The following is a 25,603-nucleotide window of genomic DNA, read 5'->3' on the forward strand; positions in this document are numbered from 1 at the left end:
GTGTCACACCCTGTTCTAAGCACCTCTTTTATTTTTTAGCTTATGTAAGACCCATGGCAACTTGAAGAGGCATGTTGCAAGAGACTGCTGCATTGATCAGGCTTTAAAATATTATTGAATGGGCTTATAATTTGGCTATTAATTAAAATTGTGAGTTAACCTAAGGCCTATGTGTGACTTGCTAAATGAGCCTTCAGCTGGCTTACAGAGACAGAATTCCCTATGCCAATGGGCACAATTGAGATCGCAATGATCGATGAGATTGTGACATCTCTAATAGCAAGATGACACTGCAGCTGAGGACTTGTGACTGTGTGGCCGTTCTCCCAGGTCAAACGTTAGCGAAGATAACTCATGTGACTTGTTAGCTATGACCTGCAAGGTAACACAGGCGGCTTGTAAACCGTGTCCTGTCCTTCGCAAAAAGGCAATCATTTCCTCCCTTTTCCAATCCTTGGTCATTAGTGCATTGGTTCTGCTACTCCTAAATCTGTCTTTACACCCCTTGCTATGTTGTATAATAATAAATACTGAGAAATCCAGAGTTCATAGTCTTAGCCAAGAAGAGCTAAGATCAGACCCTGGCTCCCCAAGTAATAAACTGCCATTCATTCTTATTTATTTATTCTTTGTTCTATTAGCCTTTCACCCTCTGCTGTACCCTTAATCAGGCAACTGGGCATTCCCCCTTAGCTGGTGGGTTGGCTCCACCTGACAGTGTGTATCAGAATTATTCACCTTTTGCTCACCAGAGCATTAGGGCCACAGCTAGAAAGGGTGAGTGCCCAAGGTCACCAGGTAATCCAGCCCTAGAAGCTATGCTCTTACCACTCTACTACCAAAGATTTTGAAAAGAAGGAAATGTAGCAAGAAGTCTAGAAAGACAACAGAATCCAGTGCTTATTTCATAGGACAGCTACACTGTGGTTACCTAACGTTATTCAGTGAACACTGATCTATTAAGAGAGATTTTCTCAGATTTCATTATTTCCCAAAAGCTGCATTACTCACCTTGGCCTCTCAGTCAATTCAAACCTCTATGTCTCAAAGTTATCTCTCCACTTACCCAAAACTACACTCCAAAAGGTCAACTCTTAGCCTCACTCAAAGCCTTTCCTGGGCCGGGGATTTAGCTCAGTGGTTCGGTGGCCTGCCTTGCAAGTACAAGGACCTGAGTTCAATCCCCGTGTACCAAAATAAAAGCCTTTCCTGAAAAATTTAGGTAGCTGAGAGATCAATTCTGCTCTATTTAAGCAGCCCAAACTAACCAGTTCAACTTCGATACACTTATAAAAAGGATTGACAATGTAGGAGGTCACTGTAATTCTAAAATGCAAATCTGTATGGATCTTTTTCACTCTTGAACTCAAGATTATCTGCAGTCACATTTTAGTTATCTGTTGTTTCTCCTAGTGAATCACTGGAAACTATCATGTATTTCCATCCCCTCTTCATTAGTCAATAACTAAATTAACATGCAATTAGTAAGCCCCATGCCAGCTGCTTTGCTAAATGCCAAAGGGAGATAAACAACACTAATAGTGTATCATTAGTTTTTACTTACTAACTAGTGAAGTTTTCCAGACATGCCTGAGTCAGGAGTTTAGGAATTACTAGTTGGAGAGAATAAAATGTATAGTTTCCCCAAGTGGTTCACTGCAGGCGCTCCATAGGGCCTTAGCTAACTTAATATACAGCTGAGGGCTCCATCTGCTCTTGCCCCTGAGAAAAGTACACTATAATGAAAAACAAATAAACAAACAAACAAAAACAGAGCAGGAGGTGGCAGAGGCGATAACATGCCAGCTGCCTCTGGCTGGAGAAAATGAGCCTGACTAGGATTCTCATGTGATAAGTGCCCTGGCACACTGCCAGTTAAGTCTCAATGCTATTGCCTCCTCCTTCAAGAACAGAACTCTGGGGACATGGTTGTTCAGGACCAAGACTACACTTCCCAGCCTTCCTTACAACTGAGTGTCGCCATATGGCCAATCGGATGTGAGCAGAAACGCAGCCCTCCCCACGCCCACAGGAGCGGCTGCAATGCAGATGTGTTGGCAGGGGTCAGGGACCCGCTACGGACTCTATGCTAGAGAAATAATATGCAAAAAATGAGGAGCTCTAATAATGCGGTTCAGCAAGCGCTGGCCCAAGTTTATGTGGAAAAAAAATAAACTTGTGCATCGCTGTAGCTAAAATGAATCCTAACACAGCAATCCTTTCTTTCGTTTCTCCTCTGCCTATTTCTGACTTCTACCTTAGATCTATCTTCACCTGAATGATCCCTTCTTGAGAAGAGCCTCCTGTTTCCCTTTTCCCTTGCCCCACAATGCCTTGTTCTACACATAACTTTGTCATTGCATTTGTCACAGTTTATGTGAATTTATGTGTTTCATTAATTTCTATCACTGGCTTCCAAACAAAGATTGTGTTTTTGTTTGGCTTTGGCTTCATTTTTCTACTACAGGCTTTTCTGTGCCTAGCACAATGCCTGCGACACAAGAAACAAATACTTGCTGAAGACATGATTGAGAAGAGTCGAAGGATCCTGCCACTGCCCTGAGAATTCAGAGCACCCACCGCAAATGTATGCTGGGGTCTCTGCATTTATACTAGATTAACTTAAAATCATGGTGGAGAATGCTTTGTAGAGTGGTTTTCAAGTTATTTTCAAATGGCACACTGCCTGGAAATGGTGATTTTTAGAAAATAAGATCTTATTTCAAAAATAATGCAAAAACTATTGAAAGGAAAGTTGCATTTCTGAGTTTTCAATGTTTCCTCTTTGCTTTTTCATATATTTTTATTATCTGCCTAAGGCAATTATTCCAGAGGATATGGGAGCAAGGGAGAAAAACTTAGTAAGAATTAGATCTATGTGCATGCAAAGTAGTAAAAGATTATCTCACTCAACCTTGGCAGCAAAAAGAGGGAGGACCTTCCAAGAAACAAATCACTTAAGCGGACCACTATTTTACACACGCCTCTACATTTACCACACAAACAATGTTTGTAGGCTTGTTTGATCAACCTCCAACAATGGTACATTAAGGAGTTATGCATTTTTTATCAAACATTGGATTTTCTCTTAACAGAAGAGACTGCTGCAAATCTTCTAAAGTGACTCAGTGATTTTAGGCTAAGAAGAATTTTTTTTTTTTCTCCCTGACATGAGAAGGCAAGACAAATTAGCCATTCATGCTCAAACTCCACTAATGACTATCCTTCCCATAGAGCACTCTGCAAGACCAAATGCCCATAGATAAGAACATCAAAACTAACCATTTGGATAAATTTCCCAACATAAAGACTTTGCCATTATGACATTACCAAGAAGGGACTTTAATATTGGTCCTTCTAGGGGTTAGCTTAGTGGTGCTGCTTGTCTCTGCCTTGTAAGTGCAAAGTCCTGAGTTTGATCCCCAGTAGCATAAAAAAAAAAAAAAAAAAAAAAAAAAAAATGGTCCTTGCAGGCAGGCGGGTATGTCTCAGGGGTAGAGGTAGAGGACTTGTCCAGTGTGTGCTGGGTTGGATCCCTGGCACTGCAAAAAAAATTTTTTTTAAATTTTTCTTTAAGCGGTCTTTCCACAAGTCTATTTCTTACTCCCAGATCAAGGACTGCAGTGCTGGTGCATAATTTAAAAGCACATTCCTCTCCATTTTGTAATAGCAAAATCCCAAGAGGATACCATGAGGTTCAGGACTATCAGCCTTGTGGACCGTCAACACCTATCCATGATGTTGTCACTTGTATACCTTTTGCAGACGTTTGTTAGACTTTTGTTATATATGAAAATCTGAACACTAGATGACATTCGATCTCTGCAGCTCTACCACACATCCTCAGAGTCATAATGTTGTGGGAAACTATTAGATTCTTTCTCCACATTTGAATGTACTCCTAGGATTAGTGAGAGAATATCATTATCTTGGGAGGACATGGAAAATACACAGGACTCTGAGCTGCTCTTGCTTTGTAACCCCCCATCAGCCTGTGATTTAAATTTGCTGTTTGAACCAATATACAAAGGGAATAGAAATTGTTCCCAGTCTATAGGCATTTCAAAGTACAGTTAATAGTCAACGACCCACTGCTTAAGAGCACAGACACTCCTCAGGCTGAGTTATAGTTCAAATACTGGCGCCTCTCATTTCATGAGCTGTGTGACCTTCGTGTGGATATAAAGTACTCACCAGACTGTCTGGTACATAATAAATGTTAAATGACCAGCCCCTGTTGTTTCTCCTTTGAAAACTGTAAAATGATTCACCAATATTCACTTCTATTATCCACAGATATACACAAAATAAGACATCCAATGATAGCACACTCATCAAATGCATTCTCGGAGCCCAGTGTCACATCTTCTCTTATCACTAGAGCCAGCCTACCCTCCCCACACAGAATAATTACATCTCTCACACACTTACAGAGGCAGAAGGCATGCCATAATTCTTTTCAATCTTTGACGACTCAGTCAGCTGTATCAGTTAATAGCCTCACTAAAGGTTATCCATTAGAAAGAAGGGAAGAACATCCTGATTACTGCGGTCAGCGACATCATTAGTTATGTCCACGGCTCCTCTAAGACTACCTGGCATTTATGGAAATGGCACACACCAGGGGAGAATGTTACCTGATCAGACAAGGATTTAACCTAAATATTAAATAGCTCCCCACCACCGATGCATCTATTTCACAGGTAATCTATCTTCAGAGAAACCTTTTCTTTCTGATTCTGTTCAGTCCTGACACATTATTTGCTCAAGCTATAAAATGTTTATTTGGATTCCATGGGCATTTCAATAAGTCAAAGTTTTGCCTTTACCTCCCCCTCCTGTTAAATAGAAAGAGCATTAGAACAGTTCCTAGACTAAGTGATTTAACCTCATTCCTGTTTAATTTGTCAGAGGCAAATATCATTTTTAATCCTCTTATTGAAAGTCTAGGCTCTTCTTTCTATATAAGAATACTGCCATTGGATTCTTCACTTGCATTATTAGCTAGGATATGTTTAATCTTAGAGAAATCAATGAACATATTATTTCCTCTGCAGGAATTGAATACAATTTCTAACATACTCTTGAGTAGGACCTGGTTCAATTCCTCATTTTTACAAATGCTAGCAGATAGTAATATGTAAATAAATGCCTGATACAAATTTTTAAAAGATACTATGTAGGATTCATTATAAAAAATGTACTATGCCATGGTTGCACAGACATAAGTGAAACCTGCACAGTATGGCTTTATCCCTCCTGAATAATACGCCCAGACCGACATTTGAAAATGCCTGCCACATCTCGTTTGAAAAGATTTTCTGCATCTCCAAAATATTTATATAAAATGACTAGAGGATTTTTATAGGATGAGTCTGTTTTAAATAATTTATTACCAGAATAAGTTATACAGGAATACCAAGGTTAAATTTGCATATCCTTATGTAATGGGAATCCAGTCTTTTCTCTGAGGATTCATTCAATTCTCTTTTAAATATATTTTTTCTTTTAAACACGATCGTTGGGAGAATGGGTGGTAAAGCATTTTACTATACTAGTGATATTAGCAAAACAAGGACTTAGGAGCTTTTGTGTAGGTCATGACCAGTACTACCTAATTATAAGATAAAAGTGTCATTTCTAGAGACGACTATAAAGTCAGTGTGGAAACTCCTTATGCATAGAGCAAGGAGATAAAATTTACATACTATTCTAAATTTTTAAAAGCCTATAATTTAGGTCATTTTTATTTTATTGATTTTATTTTTATTATTATTATTTTATTTATTTATTTATTTATTTTTGGTTTTTTGAGACAGGGTTTCACTATGTAGTTGAGACTGACCTGGAACTCACTATATAGCCCAGGCTGGTCTCAAACTCCTCCTGCCTCAGCCTCCTGAGTGCTGGGATTACAGGCATGCCCCACCACATCTGGCTTATTCAGTTCAGTATTTATACTCAATGGATATTGTAATTTCAGAAAAGGAAATGATGGATCCTTCACCTGTAACCCATCAGACAAGTGAAATTTTTCAGTTTTATTTCATCCTGATAATATCACCCCAAACAGTTATGTCATCATTAATTTTCTAGCAACTTGGCTAAAAATGTTTGTTCAAAATAAAAACACACTACAAAGAAAATAGATTAAAGCTAGGCTTGGTGTGAATAAACATATTTCTCCCAATTCCAACATTTAAATAGTCAAAATTAGGCAGGTAGAAAAGACCCTTCTCTTAAGGGCCTTTTAGTTAGATTTGGACAATCTAATTGGACAGAAGGACCACTCAGATTACTGTTTTCTCCCTGCCGCCCGACAATGTCTGCTTTTACTCCCAGAGACCAACTAAAAGTACCATGGTCTATTAATTAGCAAATCATTAGGAAGGCCATAGAGATAGGCTTTCCACAATTGCTGACCAGTTTAACATGTATCCACTCCTCTCCTCAGAAGGCAAACAGAAGGCACTGCTGGGCTGGCACTGAAAGCAAGTGCAGGTCCTCAAAACAGGTGTCACTGCTGACAGAACCATTAACCACCCTGCTTATCCATAGCTGCCAGAAGAATCTGTGCTTCTCATTTTCCTCTTTAATAAGACACCCTCTGTTCCACAAAAAAATTATTCCCAGGAAAATGCCTAGACCAAGTAACCTATAGCGCAGAAGAAAGCACATGTGGAGGGGTTCGTCCAGGGCTCAGGTGTGCGGTCAAGAGTAAAGCAAAGCTGGACACCAGAATCCAAGAGGGTGAAAGACAGATGAGGTCTTAGAAACCACCAAGCTGAAGGTTCTCATTCTTTACTACGTCTCAGACTCACTGGGACACCAGAGAGGGCTGCACGTTCCTGGACCCAACACAGAGGTGCTGGTTCAGAATCAGCCCGCAGTCGAAATGGCAACAGGAACACAGAACACTTCCCAACACACTTGCTGTGTGCTGGGTACTATGCTAAGTTCTTTACAAATGTCACTTTTCATCCCCTCAAAACAACCCTATTAGGTAGGTACTACTGTTTCTCCCGTTTTACAGATGAGTGACTCAAGACAGAGTGGTGATTCCGGAAGCTGTTGAAGACATCCTGCTACGAGTGGAGGGAGGAAGATTCAACCAGGCAGGTTGACTTCAAAATCTTCACTGTCAATCATTACCCTAAACCACCCCCCAACGCAGTTAGGGGTAGGTCTGGGGCATTAAGCAAACAGCAGGGTTGAAGTCAACCTTGTCTCTTGTGAACAGAGAAACTGAAACCCAAAGAAATGCAAGATAAAACACCCCAGTGCAATCCAAGAAAGAAATCAACCATCATATGGCACCAACTATTCTTAAATATGCAATATTCTTCTGTATGTTCCTCTAGCGAGGAACAGGACAGACTGCACTACGAAAAGCCATCTCCTTGGTTCCCGCTGTGTTTCTTTGACCAAGGTGTTGTTCTAGATCAGAGATTCCATCCTCCCCTTCCCTACCCACCATTCACTCACAGAATATGACACACCCCAGTCAGCAGAAGGGATTCCCAGTCACGGTGATTTTTACGGGAGAGAAGGGGAGACGAGGGAGAGAGAGGGAGAGAGAGAGGGGGGGGGGGAGAGAGAGAGAGAGAGAGAGAGAGAGAGAGAGAGACCATTCCTAAAAGACAGGTAGTGACTGAATGAAGGAAATAAGGTTCTTATAATTTGAGAAAGAAGATGCGATTCTCACGTACCTCTGAAGGATATCCCTCCCCTCAAACTGACCATGCTAAAATCTCAGTATATATTAAAAATGATTAGCTCTTTGCTTTGGAGCTACCTATACAGGCAGGCAGAACACCCAGAATGATCAGATTCACTCCCAGCTGGAACTCATCCCATATATTCTCTTAAAAGGTAATAAACATGCCTCCTAATCACACCTCATATGCAGGATCAGGCCAACTATACTACAGATTTACTGAAACCGTTACCTATCATGGTAATTTTAGAAGACTGTAAGCAAGGATAATAACCATCTATTCCCAGTAACAGATGATCACAATGCAAAGGCAGTTTCAAGATAACAAGTGCTGGGGTCAGGTGATCTTCCTGTCCCAGTGACGCACGCTGGTGGCCACGTCAAAACCAACCTTCATCACTTCCACCTGCAGGTCTTCATTGAGCGAAGGCGTCGCTTTCACAGCATTCAGGACCTGATTGAGCAGCTGCTTCTCATCTGAGTCTGTTTCCATGGATACAAACCTCTCTTCAGAGAGCAGCTTCTGTAAAGAGGCACAAGGCAGTGATCACAGATAGGCTCTCCCCTGCTGCCTGATGCTGTTGTGGCTTCTTATGTATTGATGATCACTTTTCTCACCCAGGAGGCATGTGTCTGGAAGCAGTTAGGAGAGAACTCATGCTACACACCGTTAAAAGCGAAAATGCATCCAACCTTGGACAGATGGTTTTTGGCAAAGACTTTTTTATGATGCTAGATAATTCATTCTAAATTCCAGCAAGTGAAATTCTGATGTTCTGGACACCTTGGTGATTCGGGTGGTGGAGATGGAAGATGGCTGTGCCAAGAGCCCCACACAGTAATAACCTGCACACATTTCCTATCTGAATGTAGCTCTGACACATAAAGGGAAAGGGTCTGACAGATCACAAGTCCATTTTTGAGTGTTTTAGTTTTTTTACGTCCTAATGTAAGCTATCATTTACCCGGGAACATTCATGAATCCACAAATCTTAGTACATATCCTGATAGAAAAGGAATCCACAAAAAACTAAACAAGAAGGTCAGTGGTGCCTTGCATGAAGACTCCCAAGACCAAGACCTCCCCCCACACACACATGGGACAGCCTTCTGCTACTTCAGGGCAACTCTACTTTTCATATAATCTTTCCCCAGGTTGTGCCAAGCCCACTACCGCACAACTCTACCCCCTCATCTTTCCCTAGGGCCACAGGGATTAAGTATCGGGCAAATGTGCTTCAGCCATAGTCTGCCCAGCTCTTTTATCCACAAACTAGGCCTCTCGGGCCTCCCAGAGCGGTCATTCTGCCCTCCTGCTCAGAATGAGGCCACCAGGCAAATCTGGCATTTCCAGCGTGGCCTGATCTTAAACAGTGATGCATAACTTGAGTCCCATTCTTAGGTCACTGCCAATTCTGTGCTGACTCACCCTGGAACCCCCAATTCTCACTCCCAAGGCTGCAATCGTGCTGTTCTCCCCCATTCTGAACTGGTACAGAAGATTGTTTGGAGACCCCAGTTTAGGGCTTCATATTTATCCCTTTCTATTTAATCTTTTTATGTGTAGCTTGGAGTTGTAACTTGGGAGGAAATTTTGGCACTTTTTTCATCCACTGTGATGAGGCGCCTTTCCACTTCCGTGTCTGTAAAGCTAGTATCAAGTACTTCTGATCTTCTCAACCAAGACTCCAAGACACTGTGCCTCGTTCATTCAAAAGGGATTTGTTTTTGAGAATCAAGCAGGAGACCCAGGATGGACCAGAGCTAAAGTTTATTACAAGGCTGTTCTTAAAGTGATAAAAAATAGAAAGCCCTGGAAATGTGCTAAAGTTAGGCAGTAGGTAGCAGGAAATAGATAGTAAAGGAAGACTTAAAACCTACTGAGTCACTGGAGTTCACACGCAGAATGTCCCAGGATTTTTGAAAAAGCCAAAGCAAAATGAGAAATCTATACAACAAATTCTGATTCATTCTTAAGGGTGGCCCAATTACCTTAGAGGAAAGCAAAAGGTTTTTCATGACACTATTAACAAGATTTTAAAATTTCAAATGCAGTTACATGTTAAAATATACATTATTTAATTGAATTCACTGAGAGTAACCATTCATTCGTACGTATTAACTTCTTTCTGCAAGGCATTAGGGACTTCACTGAACTTAAAAAACTAATTATAAAATTGTCCTAAGATGTCAATGAATGCCACCCATATGTAGTCACAGGCCCGTACAGGCGTGAATTTCACTGTGCTTGTCTCTAGAAACCAAGCTGCTCTAAAAACTCAATGTATTATTAGGGCTGGGATTGTAGCTCAGCGGTTTGGTGGCCTGCCTTGTAAGCGCAAGGACCATGAGTTTAATCCCCGGTACCCAAAAACAAAACTCAATGTATTTTTATAGTCATTGCCTTTTCACTGTTGGAATTGGACTCATAATGTTTGATGTAAAACAGAAATACTCAGAGAAAGAAATGTGTTCAAGCCATCTGACTTTTCTTATTAGAGCAAATTTCTTTTTTTCTTCCCTTTCTTTACTCTAGAAACAAAATTTATTAACCCAGTCTCCGATCTAGCTGAGAAATGAAGTGGAATCTCAGTACATAGAACTTCGTATGTTGAATGTACACACAAGATCTGAATTGGGATGAATCTGGGGTCACTCGTTCTTGGGTTCCCTCGCTCTCCTGAAAAATCAGACTCCACAAAAGAAGATTTAATATCTTTGTGAGCTTAGCTGGTTCTCCATGAATCAAGGTTTGACTACAAAGGTTCGACCAAATAATGCTGTGCACAGAGAAATTCTGGGGAATAAAAGAAAATTCTGTGATCTTACATGGTTATCTCCCAATCCCACCACATCTTTGCCCAGATTTTGAAACAGCCAGCATATAAAATGTTAATGATTTGCTCTTTCAGTGCCAAAGTGGCATGTCAATTTCTGTCACCCTAGTACATTCAGTCAAAGCCATACCTGCATCCCTGCCAAAGCATGTTGAGCCAGCTTCACATTCTTGGATTCCAAAGCCAACTGGAGAGGCAGCAGGCATTTCTCTCTGGAAAACACAGAAATAAGGACAACACGTGAGCTCAATAATGCTGGCAGTCAAGTGATACAAGCCTTATGCACACCCATCTCCAACACTGCCACTCATATACACAAAAACTATAACCAATAATGAGGATCCAAGTGGGCTTAAACACAGCAAGAAAAAGACATTTGTGCAGGAATGATAGCATACTTGGAGCTTGCCTTCTTAGTGTGGCTACAGGAGGAGCAAATACAATTACTTGCACTAATTAGTATGCAGTATGCTAATTAATACACAGCTGGACCCGGAAGATACTTTGTTCTTTCCTGGGTTACTGCACCGCTTGCACCCAGGACACCTGGGCTGAGCAACTCTAGGGGGCACCATGTGTATAGATGTCTGCACCTTGCTCAGAACCCTTTCCCTACCTAGGAAGTAACCACATCACCACCAGGACTCTACCTCATCGACACAAATTAAAATTCTATTACTTTGGTGATTCCTTTCCAACTCAAAGTATTCCACATTTATAATTTTTAAATTTCCTCTGCAGTCTCCATCAAGAAATAGATCTGAATTTTGTATCAGGTTCATAATAAACGCATTGCTATGACAGAAATACGATAAATTAGCCACAGAGTTGGCCAAGGAAAAACAAACAAACAAACAAAGAACAAAAGAATCCTATAAAACAATCAGGGCTACTTAGAAAAATTAAAACTAAGAACAAAAACAAAAAAGGCACTAAAATATGCTACTAATAAACCAAAAGAGCTACACAGGCAAAAAATATCTTTCTGTTAGAAGCATTCATGCTAAATAATTAAACAATAGAATTTAATCAAGAATTTTTATCAACCCACTCTCCCCATGGAGTTACACTGGCACAACAAATAAAATGTTACTTCATCTTACCAGCCCCCAGTAAACCAGAACAGCCCCATCTTTAATCTGTGTAGGAGAAACTGAAAGATTTATTGATTTTTTGAGAGTATAAAAGCCACAAGGTCAGATGCTAGGATTTCATCTTTGGAGAAATACGGGTCACTGTTGTAGAACACAGCAAAACAGAAAGTTAATTATAGCTCTGATTCCTCCCTGTCCGCCCTGCAGCTCTGCTGCTATTCTGTGGAATCTTCCATCAACAGCACCTGAGAGCTGAAGGGACAGTCACAGACACTCCCTAATGCTGGCTACAAAGACGGTGACAACAGACCATCAGGAAGACGGTCTCCCTTCCTAATCCCTTCTGTCCTTTCCCCTCCTCAACCCAAAGTTACAGTTCCCATTTTTATATGACAATTGGTTAACAGCACAGCCGTTTTTCATTAGATCGGACAGACAAATGACCCAACCGTGTTCCTTGCAATTGTGTGGCTATAACTGTCACCGTTATCATTACTTTCAGCTCATCACACTTGCAAGGCAAATACTGCTGTGCCACCAGAGTGGAAGAGCTAGTTTTTCCAATTTTGTTTCTTTTGTTCCACCCTAACCAGCTTACAGGCTTGCAAAAATTAATCAAAAGAGGAAAAAATTAATTAGAAGAGCAAAGAGTAGGAATAAGGGACAGATGGGTTGCTACAGAAGCAGCCCAGAACTTCATCTGCAAACCTGTGAAACAAACATCCATCAGGGTTAGTTCCCTGCAAAATGACTTTCATCTCCAATTCGTAGTCAGAGCTGTCAGAGAGGCCACGGCCCCAGAGAGCAAGACTGGAAGCGCCTGATCCTCAACAAGGGAAACCCACCACGTAGCTCTGGGCTGGAAATGCACGAGTATTCTATGTTCCTCACCAAGGGATTCAGCAAGGAAGGATGCAACATTCATGAGCAACAAGGACCTCTTTGAAGATGTCCAACCTGTTATCCCTTGGGAGGAAGTGTCATGTGTGCAAGTAAATTACCAGACATCCACACTCTCCTGCCACCTGCAGTAGGTAGCATCCCTTGAAATCCACTTTATCATCATGTGATCGCTGCTGCTGGCCTGAGCAGGTTGCTCCGTGTCTACAGGGACTTCGTCAAACTGTTCCCCAGGCCAAGCATGGCCACCAAGCAGACAGAGTTGGTTCAGCTTGGGTTTGGCTGAGTCGAAAGGTATCAGTGCATCAGTGGAAAGGCCACGTGTGTGGAATCATGCAGACCTGGAATCAAACCCTAGCCATTTCCAAGCTGTGAGATCTCAACCAAGGTACTATGGGGAGTCTGAGTCTCCATCTATAGAAAGGCTGACTGAAGACCAATCCTGAAGAGCTCTAGTAAAGAGTACATTGAATATATATGAGGGGTTTGCAAATCTTCTGTGTAAAAAGCCAGGTAGTAAATACTTCAGGCTATACAGTTCATATGGTCTCTGTCCTTATTCAACTCTGCTGAGACACAAACTAGTCACAGACAAAAAGGAAATCAACAGACATGGTTATGTTCTGATAGGGCTTTATTTACAAAAACAGGCAAAGGGCTGCTACAGGGCATAGTCTATCCAGGCCTGATATAGATAAGATGCACAACACATCGTGATTTTCAGCAGAGAATAAGTGGATCTAGTCTTCCCCTGTGTTCAGAAAGATTTTGCACAGGACTCTGGGCTATCATAGCAAAACCAATTATAACATCAAGATCTCCCTTAAAAATAAGTGCTTTTCATAAAGAATGAGAAATGAGAGTCATTCATAGGAAAATGGATGCATATTGAGGTCATACTCTTAAGTGAAATAAATAAGACAAACATGTGTAAATACCAAATAGTTTCTCCGGTGTGAAAAACTAAAAGTGTAAAAGATCCAAATTATACTCTTAAGTGAAATAAATAAGACAAACATGTGTAAATACCAAATAGTTTCTCCGGTGTGAAAAACTAAAAGTGTAAATAAGATCCAAATGGTATAATTGACAGTGTGAAATAGGAAGAAAAGGGCTAAAGTGTAGGGGAAGTGGGAAGGGCAGGGGAAACAAAATAAGGGAAAAGAAAAAATAGGAGAAAACAAAAAAATGGAAAAAAGGTTTTTGTAAATAGGAAAGGGAGGAGGGGGTGAAGGGAGGGCAGGGGTTTGGGGAAAAAATTAGAACCAAGACCTGTCCTGTAAAGGTACAAGATCCCATTGATGAATGTAACTGTACTGTCTACCTAAAATGTACCAATAAACTCCATGAGAGGAAAAAGTGCTTTGGGGATGTACGGCTACAGACAGATCTCATTCAGGCATTGCACCAGGGCACTCCAGCCAGACAGCCACCCACCCATTCAAGCAACATCTGTGTGCATGTGTGCCAGGCACCTTGCTGGTACTGGGGAAGATCCAGCAAGGAATGCGACAGAACAGGCAAAGGCTCTCACTTGTATCATGGAATAAAACAGAAAGGAGAAAGTCAGCATGTATAACTTCTGTGTCTAGTCTTACCTGTCACTGCAACCCTAAAGCATGTATTCCTTTCCTTGTTTCACATTTGAGAAAGTGTGGGTTCGGGGCAATTCTGTAGCTTGCTCGAGACCACACAGCTAAGACAGACTGAAGACAAAATTCAAATCTGAATTCCTCCAACACCCCAAACCAAGCTCCTCCCAACCTCTGGTCTTAAAAGTTCAGAGCAAAGCTAGGACAGACAGCTGCAATTCTTAAACTTTTTTAGACCCAAACAGTCTGATGAAAGATTATGCTCAGTCCTCAAGGCATCAGTTCTGCACGGTGGTGTAATCTCGTCTCTTGTGGGCCTGTGTGTGGGTGCACAGACATAGCCTCAACCAACTATACCTAAAGCTATGGGGCCTACCCCACCCAGCCTGGGCAGGGCTGCTCCCAGCAGAGAAATCAGCCCTATGGACAGCAGAGTTACAGTGCTCATGGCCAGTCATCAGACACTTCGGGCTACGGCCAGAGCAGCTATGGCTCTCCTTACGGACAGACTCAGAACATAGGCTAGGGCACTCAGTCAGCTCCCCAGCGTTATGGCTCCACTGGTGGCTATGGAAGTAGCCAGAGTTCCCAGGTGCCTTACAGGCAGCTGTCCTCTTACCCTGGCTATGGCCAGCAACCAGCTCCGAGCAGCACCTCTGGAAGTTACGGTAGCGGATCTCAGAGCAGCAGCTATGGGCAGCCCCAGAGTGGGGGCTATGTATGACCAACAACCTGGCTATGGTGGACAGTAACAGAGCTATGGGCAGCAGCGAAGCTCCTATAATCCCCCTCAGGGCTATGGACAACAGAACAAATACAACAGAGGCAGTGGAGGTGGTGGAGGCAACTATGGCCAAGATCAGTCCTCCATGAGTGGTGACTGCGGTGGTTATGGCGATCAGGACCAGAGTGGTGGTGGGGTGGTTACCGGGGAGGCCAATAGGACCATGGGGGCCGAGGCAGGGGTGGTGGCCATGAACCCAGAGGTTACAGAGGTGGTCATGGAGGCAGAGGCAGCATGGGTGGAAGTGACTGTGGTAGCTTCAATAAATTTGGTGGCCCTTGGGAACAAGGATCATGTCATGACTCTGAACAGGATAATTCAGACAACAACGCCATCTTTGTGCAAGGCCCGGGTGAGAATGTTACAAGTAAGTCTGTGGCTGATTAGTTCAAGCAGATTGGCATTATCAAGATCAATAAGAAAACTGGACAACCCATGATTAATTTGTACACAGATATGAAAACTGGCAACTGAATGGAGAGTCTCATTTGATGACCCCCCCTTCTGCTAAAGCAGCTATTGATTGGTTCGACAGTAAAGAATTCTCTGGCATCTTACAAAGGTCTCATTTGCTACCCATTGAGCAGACTTCAATCAGGGTGGTGGCAATGGCCAAGGAGGTCGAGGGAGAGGAAGACCTATCTGTGAGAACATGAACTTCTCTTGGAGAAATGAATGCAACCAGTGTAAGGCTCCTAAAGCAGATGGCCCAGGAGGGGGTCCAGGAAGTTCCTGTATGGAGATGATCATGGTGGTGGCAAAGAAGGCTACGATCAGGGCCATGGAGGGGATCGTGGTGGCTTCCGAGGTGACCGGGGCGGTGGGCAGAGGAGGCTCTGGCCCTGGCAAGATGGATTCCAGGGGTGAGCACATACAGGATCGCAGGGAGAGGCTATGTTAGCCTGGCTCGGAGATTTTGGAACAACTTTTATTCCCTGTACCCAATCCTTGCTATTTTGTAACCTTCCAACTCCTGATCACCCATGGATTTTTTTGTGTGTGTGTGGGATTCCATAATTGTAACTTTACCTCTGGTTCTCATTAAAAACCATCATTTTAGTTAAGAATAAATAAATAAAAAGACCATGTCTGTTCACACCAAACTTCAGTGTTTGCACTGAGTAGAGAGAGGGCTGGGCTCCCTGGCTTGGCTGGGCAGTTTTGCTAAGGTAGAACTGAGACAATACTACACTGACCCTGTGTTCGTGTGTGCATGTGTGTTTGTACACACACAAGTGTGCACATGGGGGAGGGGGACAGCCTCAGACGCTGGCTTGGACTGAAAAGGGGCATGCGCAGAAATGAACGTAACGCATGGGTTGGAACCGATTTCCTCGTCTGCCCTGTAATGTCATAAAAACACTTTCACCTTCATTTTTTTTAAAAGCTGACTTGCATGAAAGAATAACAGGCCGGTTAACTGGGTCCCAGGGTGGCCTTTTTAATGACAGTGCAACACGGCACACACTCAGACCCCCCCACATGCACTGTACAGGAATGAATCATCCTATGATCTTTCTAGATGCTGCCTCATTGGGAAAAGGGCACGGGAAAAGCAACATTCAATTATGCCTAGTGATTATTCTTTATGCACAGGCACATGGACATCCACTGCTGCCTAATTCAGTGAACACAGTGGTCCCAGCTTTCACGTCCCGACACGTCATTATCTCCCAAAGAAGAGTAATCAGCGGTGCTGCTTATGCGTGAGGAGGACATTATCCTGTGACACTGGGTCAGGTCACGTCACAGAGACTGAGCGCATGTCCTTCACTGCATCATCACAGGGCACAGACCAGCTTTATCAGGCTGGGAGATGACAAAGCACAAGGGGAAATTAAAATTGGCAAATAAGGGAAGGGCTAAGATTTGCCAATAGGTACCTAACTAACACGAGCCCTAATATCAACCCAGTAAAATCAAAGGTATTTCTGAACGTTTGGCTGATTCTTCCTTGATGAACTAGACAGGAAGGAGCAGGAAGGTATCACACATTTGTTAAACTCTGCTTACAATCTACAATTCTAGGATTCTAGGACTAAATCACTGCCTGACAATAACATAATATCCATGACTGGTTGAAATCAGTGGCTTGTTCGTGCAATGTGCCAGATTATACACGTTTGATTTACTGTTTAAGTGCAACTTTTGAAGGGAGAGCTGTGCTATGGTTTCAACATGGTTTATTCTCACCAAAGTGCATGTTGAGGCCTGGTCCCCGGGTCTAGCCAGAAGTGCCTGGGTCAGAGGGATGAATGGCATCTCTCAGGACTGAGTTCTTGCTCTTTTGGGACTGGGCTAGTTAAGGTCAGAGTGGGTTTGACAATGCCAGTTCCACATCCTGCTCTCTCTTCTGTAATTACCAACTTTTCCTATACTTGTCCACCCTCACCAGAAGCCAAGAAGACTCTAGCACCAGGATCTCAGACTGCCCAGCCTCCAGAGTCTTGAGCCAACGTAAACCTCTGTTCTTTATAAATTACTCAGTCTCAGGGATTTTTTAAAATATCAACAGAGAATGGACTAGGATTCACTTGTCGACAAAACTGAAACCAAGAGAGATTACTTTCCTTGCCCAAGGTCACACATTTCTAACTGACAGAGCTGTGATTCAGGTAGAGACCATTCGTTTTTAAAACTCGGTCTTTGAGCCTACACCACATGCTTTCGGTAGTAAACAGCTCCATCAACAATGGCGGGGGGCAGGCCACTTAACCCCAGGTGAGAAGTAGGGACGGGCTGTAGGTACCTGTTTGATAGGGTGACACACCTCATCTTATTGTGAGTGGAAAGTTATGAACCAGTGAGTTACACTTGGTGGTGTGGTGTTCTGAGAAGGTATAGGCAGTTCGGATGAGTGGCTTTGGACCCAGATGGTGGGTCCAAGCGTCACCTTCCACCTTTCCCTGTAACCATGGCCTTTCCTACTTTGAAGAGAGAAGGTTTCTCACCCTCTGTTATATCACTCATTATGTTATCATTCGTGTTCAGGAATACGGATGGTTTAAACAGTTTATACCAACACTGATGGATTTTCATTAAGCTTTTGCTAGAGCCAATTCCATTGAGCCAGTTGGAACTAAACTGATCCTTAATTTATTTTCTCTAGAGTGCAGTTAAAATATTTCCATGTTGTTTCTATTTTAATGAAATTATTTTTACCAGTGTCAATTCTTTTCTTTTATAGTGCAAAACAAAGATTAGTTTCACCTGTCAGGAATTGTTTTCGACTTTAGGGATTGAGCTGGGAACAACATAAAATCTGTTTTCTTCCTGCAGGCTTTCAAGATTTTTCAGGAAGCCTACTGCAATTATTAAATTGAACACATAAAACTCACTTTTGAAAGTCAGAGTTGGTTGAACATTGGCAATTTTATATGTTTCAATGCAGTTAAGAAAATCCTAAACAACATAATGTAGTCATGCTCATATATTACCTCGTTACATAAATTTTATCTATCATCTTCTTATAAACGCATTACCTGTACATTAAAAACCCCTAAAGGTACAACAGGATATGTAGAATAGAAATCAGTTATGACACTGCCATACCGACATTATCGACGTCAGTACTTTCACAGAAGATATAAATTCCAAATAACCAGGGAGAAAATCAGTTTTCTCTTTTCCTAGACTGGAGGGGTGCAGGCCCTGCAGCCGTGTTCCTGGGCAGGAAGCCACCCTCACGCTCACCACATGCCCACCTCAGCTGTGCTCCAGGGACAGCGCCAGGCATCTCACACGCAGCAAGCAGGGGAAAGACGCCTTACCCAGAGACTCCTCCCTCGGCATCCAGGGCCCGTCATCCTCAACATTTCTCAGGCTGGCTCCCGGCCAGTCATTTACTCACGGACTTGCACACTTCCCGCCGCGAAATGCCGCAATCCGCTCCCTGCCCTCACCCCACACTTATCATTCTGCCTGGAACCACTTCCTGCCGCGCGTGGAGAGGGAATATTCCTTTAAATTTCTCATTAAGAGCAATTTTTCAATATATATCAATAACTTAAAAACATTAATATACTTTCACCTAGGATTTCTCCTGCTAGGAAACTTTTCTAAGAAAATAATCATAAAGATGGAACAGTTTTATCTGAAAGGGTCTTTAATTGCATTTTTATTTGTAATGCAAATAAAATCAAATCATGGCACAGCTACAGAATAGAATAATATGCAATAGGATGTATAAAAAAATCACTTCCACACACAGAGTGGGTCGAAGAGGGAGGGTGAGGATGATTGGGTTTTGTCATGTGTGTGTTTTTATATTTGAAAGATTTTCAGAATAAAACATTACAGCCCTCCCTTGGTATCCGTGAGGGATTGGATCCAGGAACTTCTTAGATACCAAACTCCTCAGATACCAAGTCCCTTACATAAAGTGATGGGGTATTTGCATATTACCTGTGCACCTCCTTACAGATGCTCGAAATTAGCTCTAGATTACTTATGAGACTTAATACAATCTATATGCTTATGTTTAAAATTGTTAAACTGTATTGTTTAGGAAATGACAGGAAATCAAAATTTGTACAAGTTCAGCACAGATATGACTTTAAAAATATATTTTTAATCTAAGATTGCTTGAATGCATAGATGCAGAACTCGTGAGTGTGGGGGTGGAGCTGATTTCTTTAGAAATATGGCTAAAGGGGAAGGTAGGCCTCTCCTACTCGTGCATGAACACGCGTCACCTTTCCTTCAAGGCTTGGCCTCGCACCTTGAACGCTGTGTTTGCATACTGGCCTCTGTCTAAACCCTCTCACGCCTTCTCTGTGCTCACTTTATCCCTCCTATTGTCACTGCTCTTCCCATTTTACCAAAAACCGGGCCATATTCCCGAAATAGCCTGCTCTTCTCTTTCCTCTAAAGAAAATTCCTTACCATCGTTTAAATGCTTACAGAATTCTCCGCCCCCCCCAAGCCTTCCTGATGGGAACTAGGCTTGCTTAGTGATCCAGTTACCTTAGTCAAATCTACAATGTGAAATCAGTGCACTTAATTCGATTTCATTTCCTTCTACGACATGTTTGCTGCAAGCACCTTCACAGGCTTGCAGCGTGAAGACGTTAACAGCAGGCAGCATGCCTGTGGAAATTGTTCTGCCCAGCTTGGGATCAAGGAACCACACGCATTTAGTTACTTAATGAATTTTTTTCATGATAAAAACACTCCAGCTGGCAATCAAGAGTTAGGGCTGCGGCCAGAATCACCATTAAGAAGGCAGCAACCCCAGGTCATGGAGCAGCTAACAGAAATGAACCACAGAAAAAGATTTCTAACTCCAGTGCTCATATCTTAGGCAAAAGAATATCAGCTGGACAAGAATATAATCTTTTTCATATGTCGACAACCTTCTGCAAATGTTTAGCTACCTCTTGAAAAACAGCAACTTGATAGCATAAATATTTTGAGGAAAGGTCTATACAACCAAAGACAAGTAACTTCAAAACAAAACTAAACTAATCACTTAGAAAAACTGTGATTTCATGTACACTTTAGGACTTACTGGCCTAGAAAAGCTCAAAAGCAATACATGTATATATATATTAGGATTTTGATGCATTAAATATCACGACAGTAAAATGGCAGGCTAAATGTTAAGTAATACTTTTCCAGGAAATAGAAATTCTTGGGCTCAGTCGCAGAGCCCTAAGTTCAACCCCAGCACCCAGGAAACAAAAAGCAAAAGCAAAAAAATAGCAGAACTTTCCAGCTGTGATATCAAAATATCTTACAAAACTAGTCCATTACCAGATCAACACGACTGTCAAAAGTAAACTTAATATTCCTAAATGGCTAATAATCTATTTGTGAAAAGTTAATATTTAATCATAAATAAAAATTTCATTAATAACTAGTAACTATATATCTAAGCAGTATGTGAAATGTTAGGCATATAACAATGAATGTGACACCCAGTTCCTGCCACATGGAACCCGTAGACAAGGGAGGTACAGACAAGTGAAGATACACAGGTAAGTGGAAGATAACCACTTGTATTTTGTATCTGGTTTACATAACCAACTATAACAGAACAGAAAGGTGGGGCACATCATGGAAAAATGCAAATCCCTTCACAAACGTGATGATATTTACTTGGCCTTGAAATGAAGGGGACAGAATGAGACCAGGACCGCCACTGAAGAGGGAAAGGACATTCCCAGTTGAAGTCATAAGAACAAAGGCACAGAGTAGTGCATGGAACAGCTGAAATCCCATTGTGACCAGATGGGAAAGTCCCGCTGGGAAGATGGGTGAGAACTGAGTTTGACAAGGTAGACGTGAGCCAGGATTTAAAGGGACTCAGATGCCAAGCCAGAGAGTTAGGCTGTGAGCCAGATGGAAACGAGAAGCTAATGGAAGATACTTAATCAAGGGAATAATGTGATCTCCGACATTTCTTACAAAATGGAACAACGGATACACTGCAGAGAATGGATAAAAAGTATTGTGGTGAAAAATTTAGGAATAAAGTGAATCTGGGTCAAATTTCGGCTCTTCCATTTATAATCTGTGCATTGATTTCTTCAATCCTTATGTCTTCCTCTAAGAAGGAACACTACCTGAAAGAGTGTTACAATGACCAGATCAATGCTACATTAGTCAAATTCCCCACTGATTGCCCAGGCCATGCTGACGTTGACAGCACTCTGGAAGGCCCTCCCCATTTCCTTCTCCCCCCATCCCAGGCTCTCTCTGCCCCACCAGGGTTCTCATGGGCAGTAACAGGGATACCTCAGGCTCCAGGCCACCCTCAGCCAGCCCACAACCCCTGAAAATAGCTGCCCATGCTGAGCTCTCAGGCCTAGGCATGCAAACATCTGTGGCACTGTCTTTCTTCTGAAAGACAGGACTGGGTCGGAGGTCTACATGCAGGTTCTAGCGCTGGATAAAAAGGTTAAGAGATAGTATCAGGAAAGTTTCCCACCAAAGCCTGCTAATAATGCTCACACTGACTAGAAAGTACTTCTGTCATTAGGGAACTCTAATCCACTCTTATCAAACCTCTGGCTTCGTCATTTATCAGGGTGGGAATGAGAGGTACATCAGCTATGCCAGAGTGATTTCTGGGGCCCCTGCCCATGAAGCAGCAGATCAAAAAGGAGTTCATGCCTGCCAGAGTGAAGCTTTCACCATAGCAACACATGTTATTCTACAAACAGTCAGGACTAAGGCGCTCTGTTGTGACCAGTCTGGATAGTGCCTCAGAGAAATGCACAACTGAGGTTCACACAACAGAGCAAGCAAGAGAAAAGTGGCACCTATTTAGCTTGAGGGACAATCTCCCCATGGTTTTTACTTCTCTGCAAAGTTGACAGCAGCAGCACAGAGGACCCTCCTGTACCCAAGGCCTGTGTGCTGGATGTCAGAGAAAAGTGAGGTTCTGCACAAAGCAGCCACAACACGAGGATCCCTGGAAAAAAGAAGAGCTCAAGGCAGAGCCAGTGATTAGGCCATCTGAAGAGTAGATGGACAGTGCTGGAGAACTTGGGGGAAATGTCTCTATCTCTAAACATGTCATCTTTAAGAGAACGACAAGTAGGGTAGCCTGATGAACCATCTGAGGGTGGGAGGTGAACACCCGGATCCCATGACTATGGCAGTAACAACAGCCATCAGAATGGCTGTTGGGAGCCATGGAAGAAGTGCGTGTGTGCCAGCCACCATGCTGGGTGTTTTCGAATGTGCTAGTCTTCATCCTGCAATTAGGGTCAAAAACTCACTAAGTGATCGATGTTACCTTTCTAGATAACACATTTTTGCAGAGGGAAGAAATATGAATTAGGCTTATGTCTTACATCCCAAAGGCTAGGGTACAATGAAGAAGAGAAAAATCTAGCTTCAAATTTCTGCTATTGCTCAAATCACTGAGGTATGCATATAGAAATCCACCCACCAAACAAGAGAATTCAACACCAAACCCAAGAGAATGAAGTGAGCTCTGGCTGTTCTATAACACTCATGAACAACATCACAGGCTAAAGAGCAAGATGCACAACATCAGGAACTATAAAAACTGGCCAAGAAACTTCTTCAAATGTACATGAGAAGTTAGACAAGGAAAGACAACTTATGTCCACAGATGCATGTCTGTGCCACTTACATATTCTCCCAAGACAGAAGCAGAACTGTTTCACAATGCTACCATCAACAGAAAGGAATGGCAGCCTCATTTCAGGTTATGAAGCATACAGATATATCCAGAAGATCGTGAGCAGGGCCACAGACCCCACACACTGTGACACAGGCAATATGCTCCCGTTAAACATGCTGCAAACTCTTCACTCTAACAAGTAATCATGGTGTGAGGAACAGGGAACAAAATAGTTCCCTGGAGAAAAGGTAGATCTGCCACACCTGCCTCCAAAACAATTAAAATGCAGTAAAGGGCTACTATCCAAAAGCTCCTCTGGGTCCTAAACCTTTAAGGCAGCAAACACTCCAAACAGAAACCAACCTACAAATGACAGGTTCATAATTTCTGAAACATTTCTCTGCAGCTGCAGAGGCACAGGCTGAGAAAAACAAAAGTTTCTGTCTTGAAATGACATTTAAAGGTAATATATAAATTGCTTCCTCTCTCTTCCTGCACCCCCTTTTTTCTCATGTTCCATCTGCTAATGAAAGAGTTTTCCTCTTCTCCTATCTCTCTCAGTTGGAAACGTGGCACAAGACAGGACACTTAAAGGAAAAGGAGAGGGGAGACTACTTCCAAACTGATACATACACACAGCCCAAATGGACACCCATACCCGGCAGGACCCACAGCCCAGACTCCTTCTAAGAAAGGACTGAAGGACTGAACTGTGGAAGAAAAACCTCCCCCTTGTGCCACCTCTCCAAAAGCAAAGTCAAGAAAGAGAAAGCTGGAAAGGAAGGAGGGCGAAAATAAAGTTCCACATTCCTGACATATTTTAGCCAAGTGCTGCGACTGCACAGAACAGCTCTATTCCAAACAGCCTGCAGGACTGGAGAAACCTGGGTTCAGGGGGAAGGACCTGGCCTTAGAAACAGAAACCAAAAACTTACAGAACAGCTCTATTCCAAACAGCCTGCAGGACTGGAGAAACCTGGGTTCAGGGGGAAGGACCTGGCCTTAGAAACAGAATGACCCAAAACTAAAGCAAAAGTGCATGTGCAAGTGTGTGGACTTAGGGGGCTCAGTCTTCCCAAAAGGAAGTGTTCCCAAGGGAAGGAACTTATAGTCAACCTCTCCCTGAAGACAGACAACTGAAGTCCTAAGGTTCCAAGGAAATTAATGTCCCATGAATACAGCTGAGGGCACAAGCAAGGCAGGACTGAGATGGGCATGAAGGACTATGACTGCCCAGAGTGTGCACTGGTAGATAATCTGGGGCCCAGCTCACTGACAAAAACTGGGTAGGGACCCCAGAAGGAGTTGGGGGTATCACTCTTTGTGGGAAGAATTATAATTGTTTTCTGCAGTCAGGAATCGTACCTAGCCTGGCCCAACACAGAAAGTCAAGAGCCTGCTGGCCCCTGGCTTCCTCCTGTTCCCCAGCACCTCCTTCTGGCCTTGCTTCTAGGAAAAACTGTGTTAGGTTCTGGACTCCATCCTTCCCCACCATGTGCATCCCTACACATGCACACATATACCCACACCCCCAGGGGAGAATGCAGAAGATGCTGCATAAGTTCCAGTCAGCCCTGTGCTAGGTTTTGAGGTACCTCCACACTCTATCCTCTTCCGAGCCCCATTTTACTGATGAAGTGAAAATATTCACATCAGGTCCCAAGATGTTTCTGTTGTTGTTCTGAGACAGGGTCTTGCTATGTATTTCAGGCTGGCCATGAACTCACTATGTAGCCTTCAAACTCACATAGATCCTCCTGTCTCAGCTTCTCAAGTGCACCACCTCTCAGGAGTACACCACCACACACAGCTTTGCTCTCATTTGGCAGGAGCACCAGAGTTCCAACCCCAACCCATACATGCACAGACAAAAGTCTCTCTCTCTACACAGTCAGTTGGTGGTGGGAACTGACAGTGAGGACCAATGAGTCCAGCACAGAACACTTGGACACCCATACCCGGCAGGACCCACAGCCCAGACTCCTTCTAAGAAAGGACTGAAGGACTGAACTGTGGAAGAAAAACCTCCCCCTTGTGCCACCTCTCCAAAAGCAAAGTCAAGAAAGAGAAAGCTGGAAAGGAAGGAGGGGGAAAATAAAGTTCCACATTCCTGACATATTTTAGCCAAGTGCTGTGGCTGCACAGAACAGCTCTATTCCAAACAGCCTGCAGGACTGGAGAAACCTGGGTTCAGGGGGAAGGACCTGGCCTTAGAAACAGAATGACCCAAAACTAAAGCAAAAGTGCATGTGCAAGTGTGTGGACTTAGGGGGCTCAGTCTTCCCAAAAGGAAGTGTTCCCAAGGGAAGGAACTTATAGTCAACCTCTCCCTGAAGACAGACAACTGAAGTCCTAAGGTTCCAAGGAAATTAATGTCCCATGAATACAGCTGAGGGCACAAGCAAGGCAGGACTGAGATGGGCATGAAGGACTATGACTGCCCAGAGTGTGCACTGGTAGATAATCTGGGGCCCAGCTCACTGACAAAAACTGGGTAGGGACCCCAGAAGGAGTTGGGGGTATCACTCTTTGTGGGAAGAATTATAATTGTTTTCTGCAGTCAGGAATCGTACCTAGCCTG

At 42.9% G+C, this 25,603-nt stretch overlaps 1 protein-coding gene and 1 pseudogene across 1 annotated transcript in view; one reads left to right on the forward strand and one right to left on the reverse strand.

The window, feature by feature from the left end:
• Arfgef3 (ARFGEF family member 3) overlaps positions 1–25,603 on the reverse strand; it is a 138,514-nt gene that overhangs the window by 86,285 nt on the left and 26,626 nt on the right. Inside the window, exons 4-5 of the mRNA XM_033763159.1 lie at positions 10,685–10,766; positions 8,109–8,240 (exon numbers count right to left, since the gene is read on the reverse strand). Of these exons, the coding sequence (XP_033619050.1) occupies positions 8,109–8,240; positions 10,685–10,766 (214 nt within the window). The remainder of the gene's footprint in view (positions 1–8,108; positions 8,241–10,684; positions 10,767–25,603) is intronic.
• LOC117286030 lies at positions 14,400–15,825 on the forward strand (annotated as a pseudogene).

Source organism: Fukomys damarensis, unplaced genomic scaffold (assembly GCF_012274545.1).
Source record: "Fukomys damarensis isolate Sample0158 unplaced genomic scaffold, DMR_v1.0_HiC HiC_scaffold_14, whole genome shotgun sequence".
In the NCBI taxonomy this organism is placed as follows: Eukaryota; Metazoa; Chordata; class Mammalia; order Rodentia; family Bathyergidae; genus Fukomys; species Fukomys damarensis.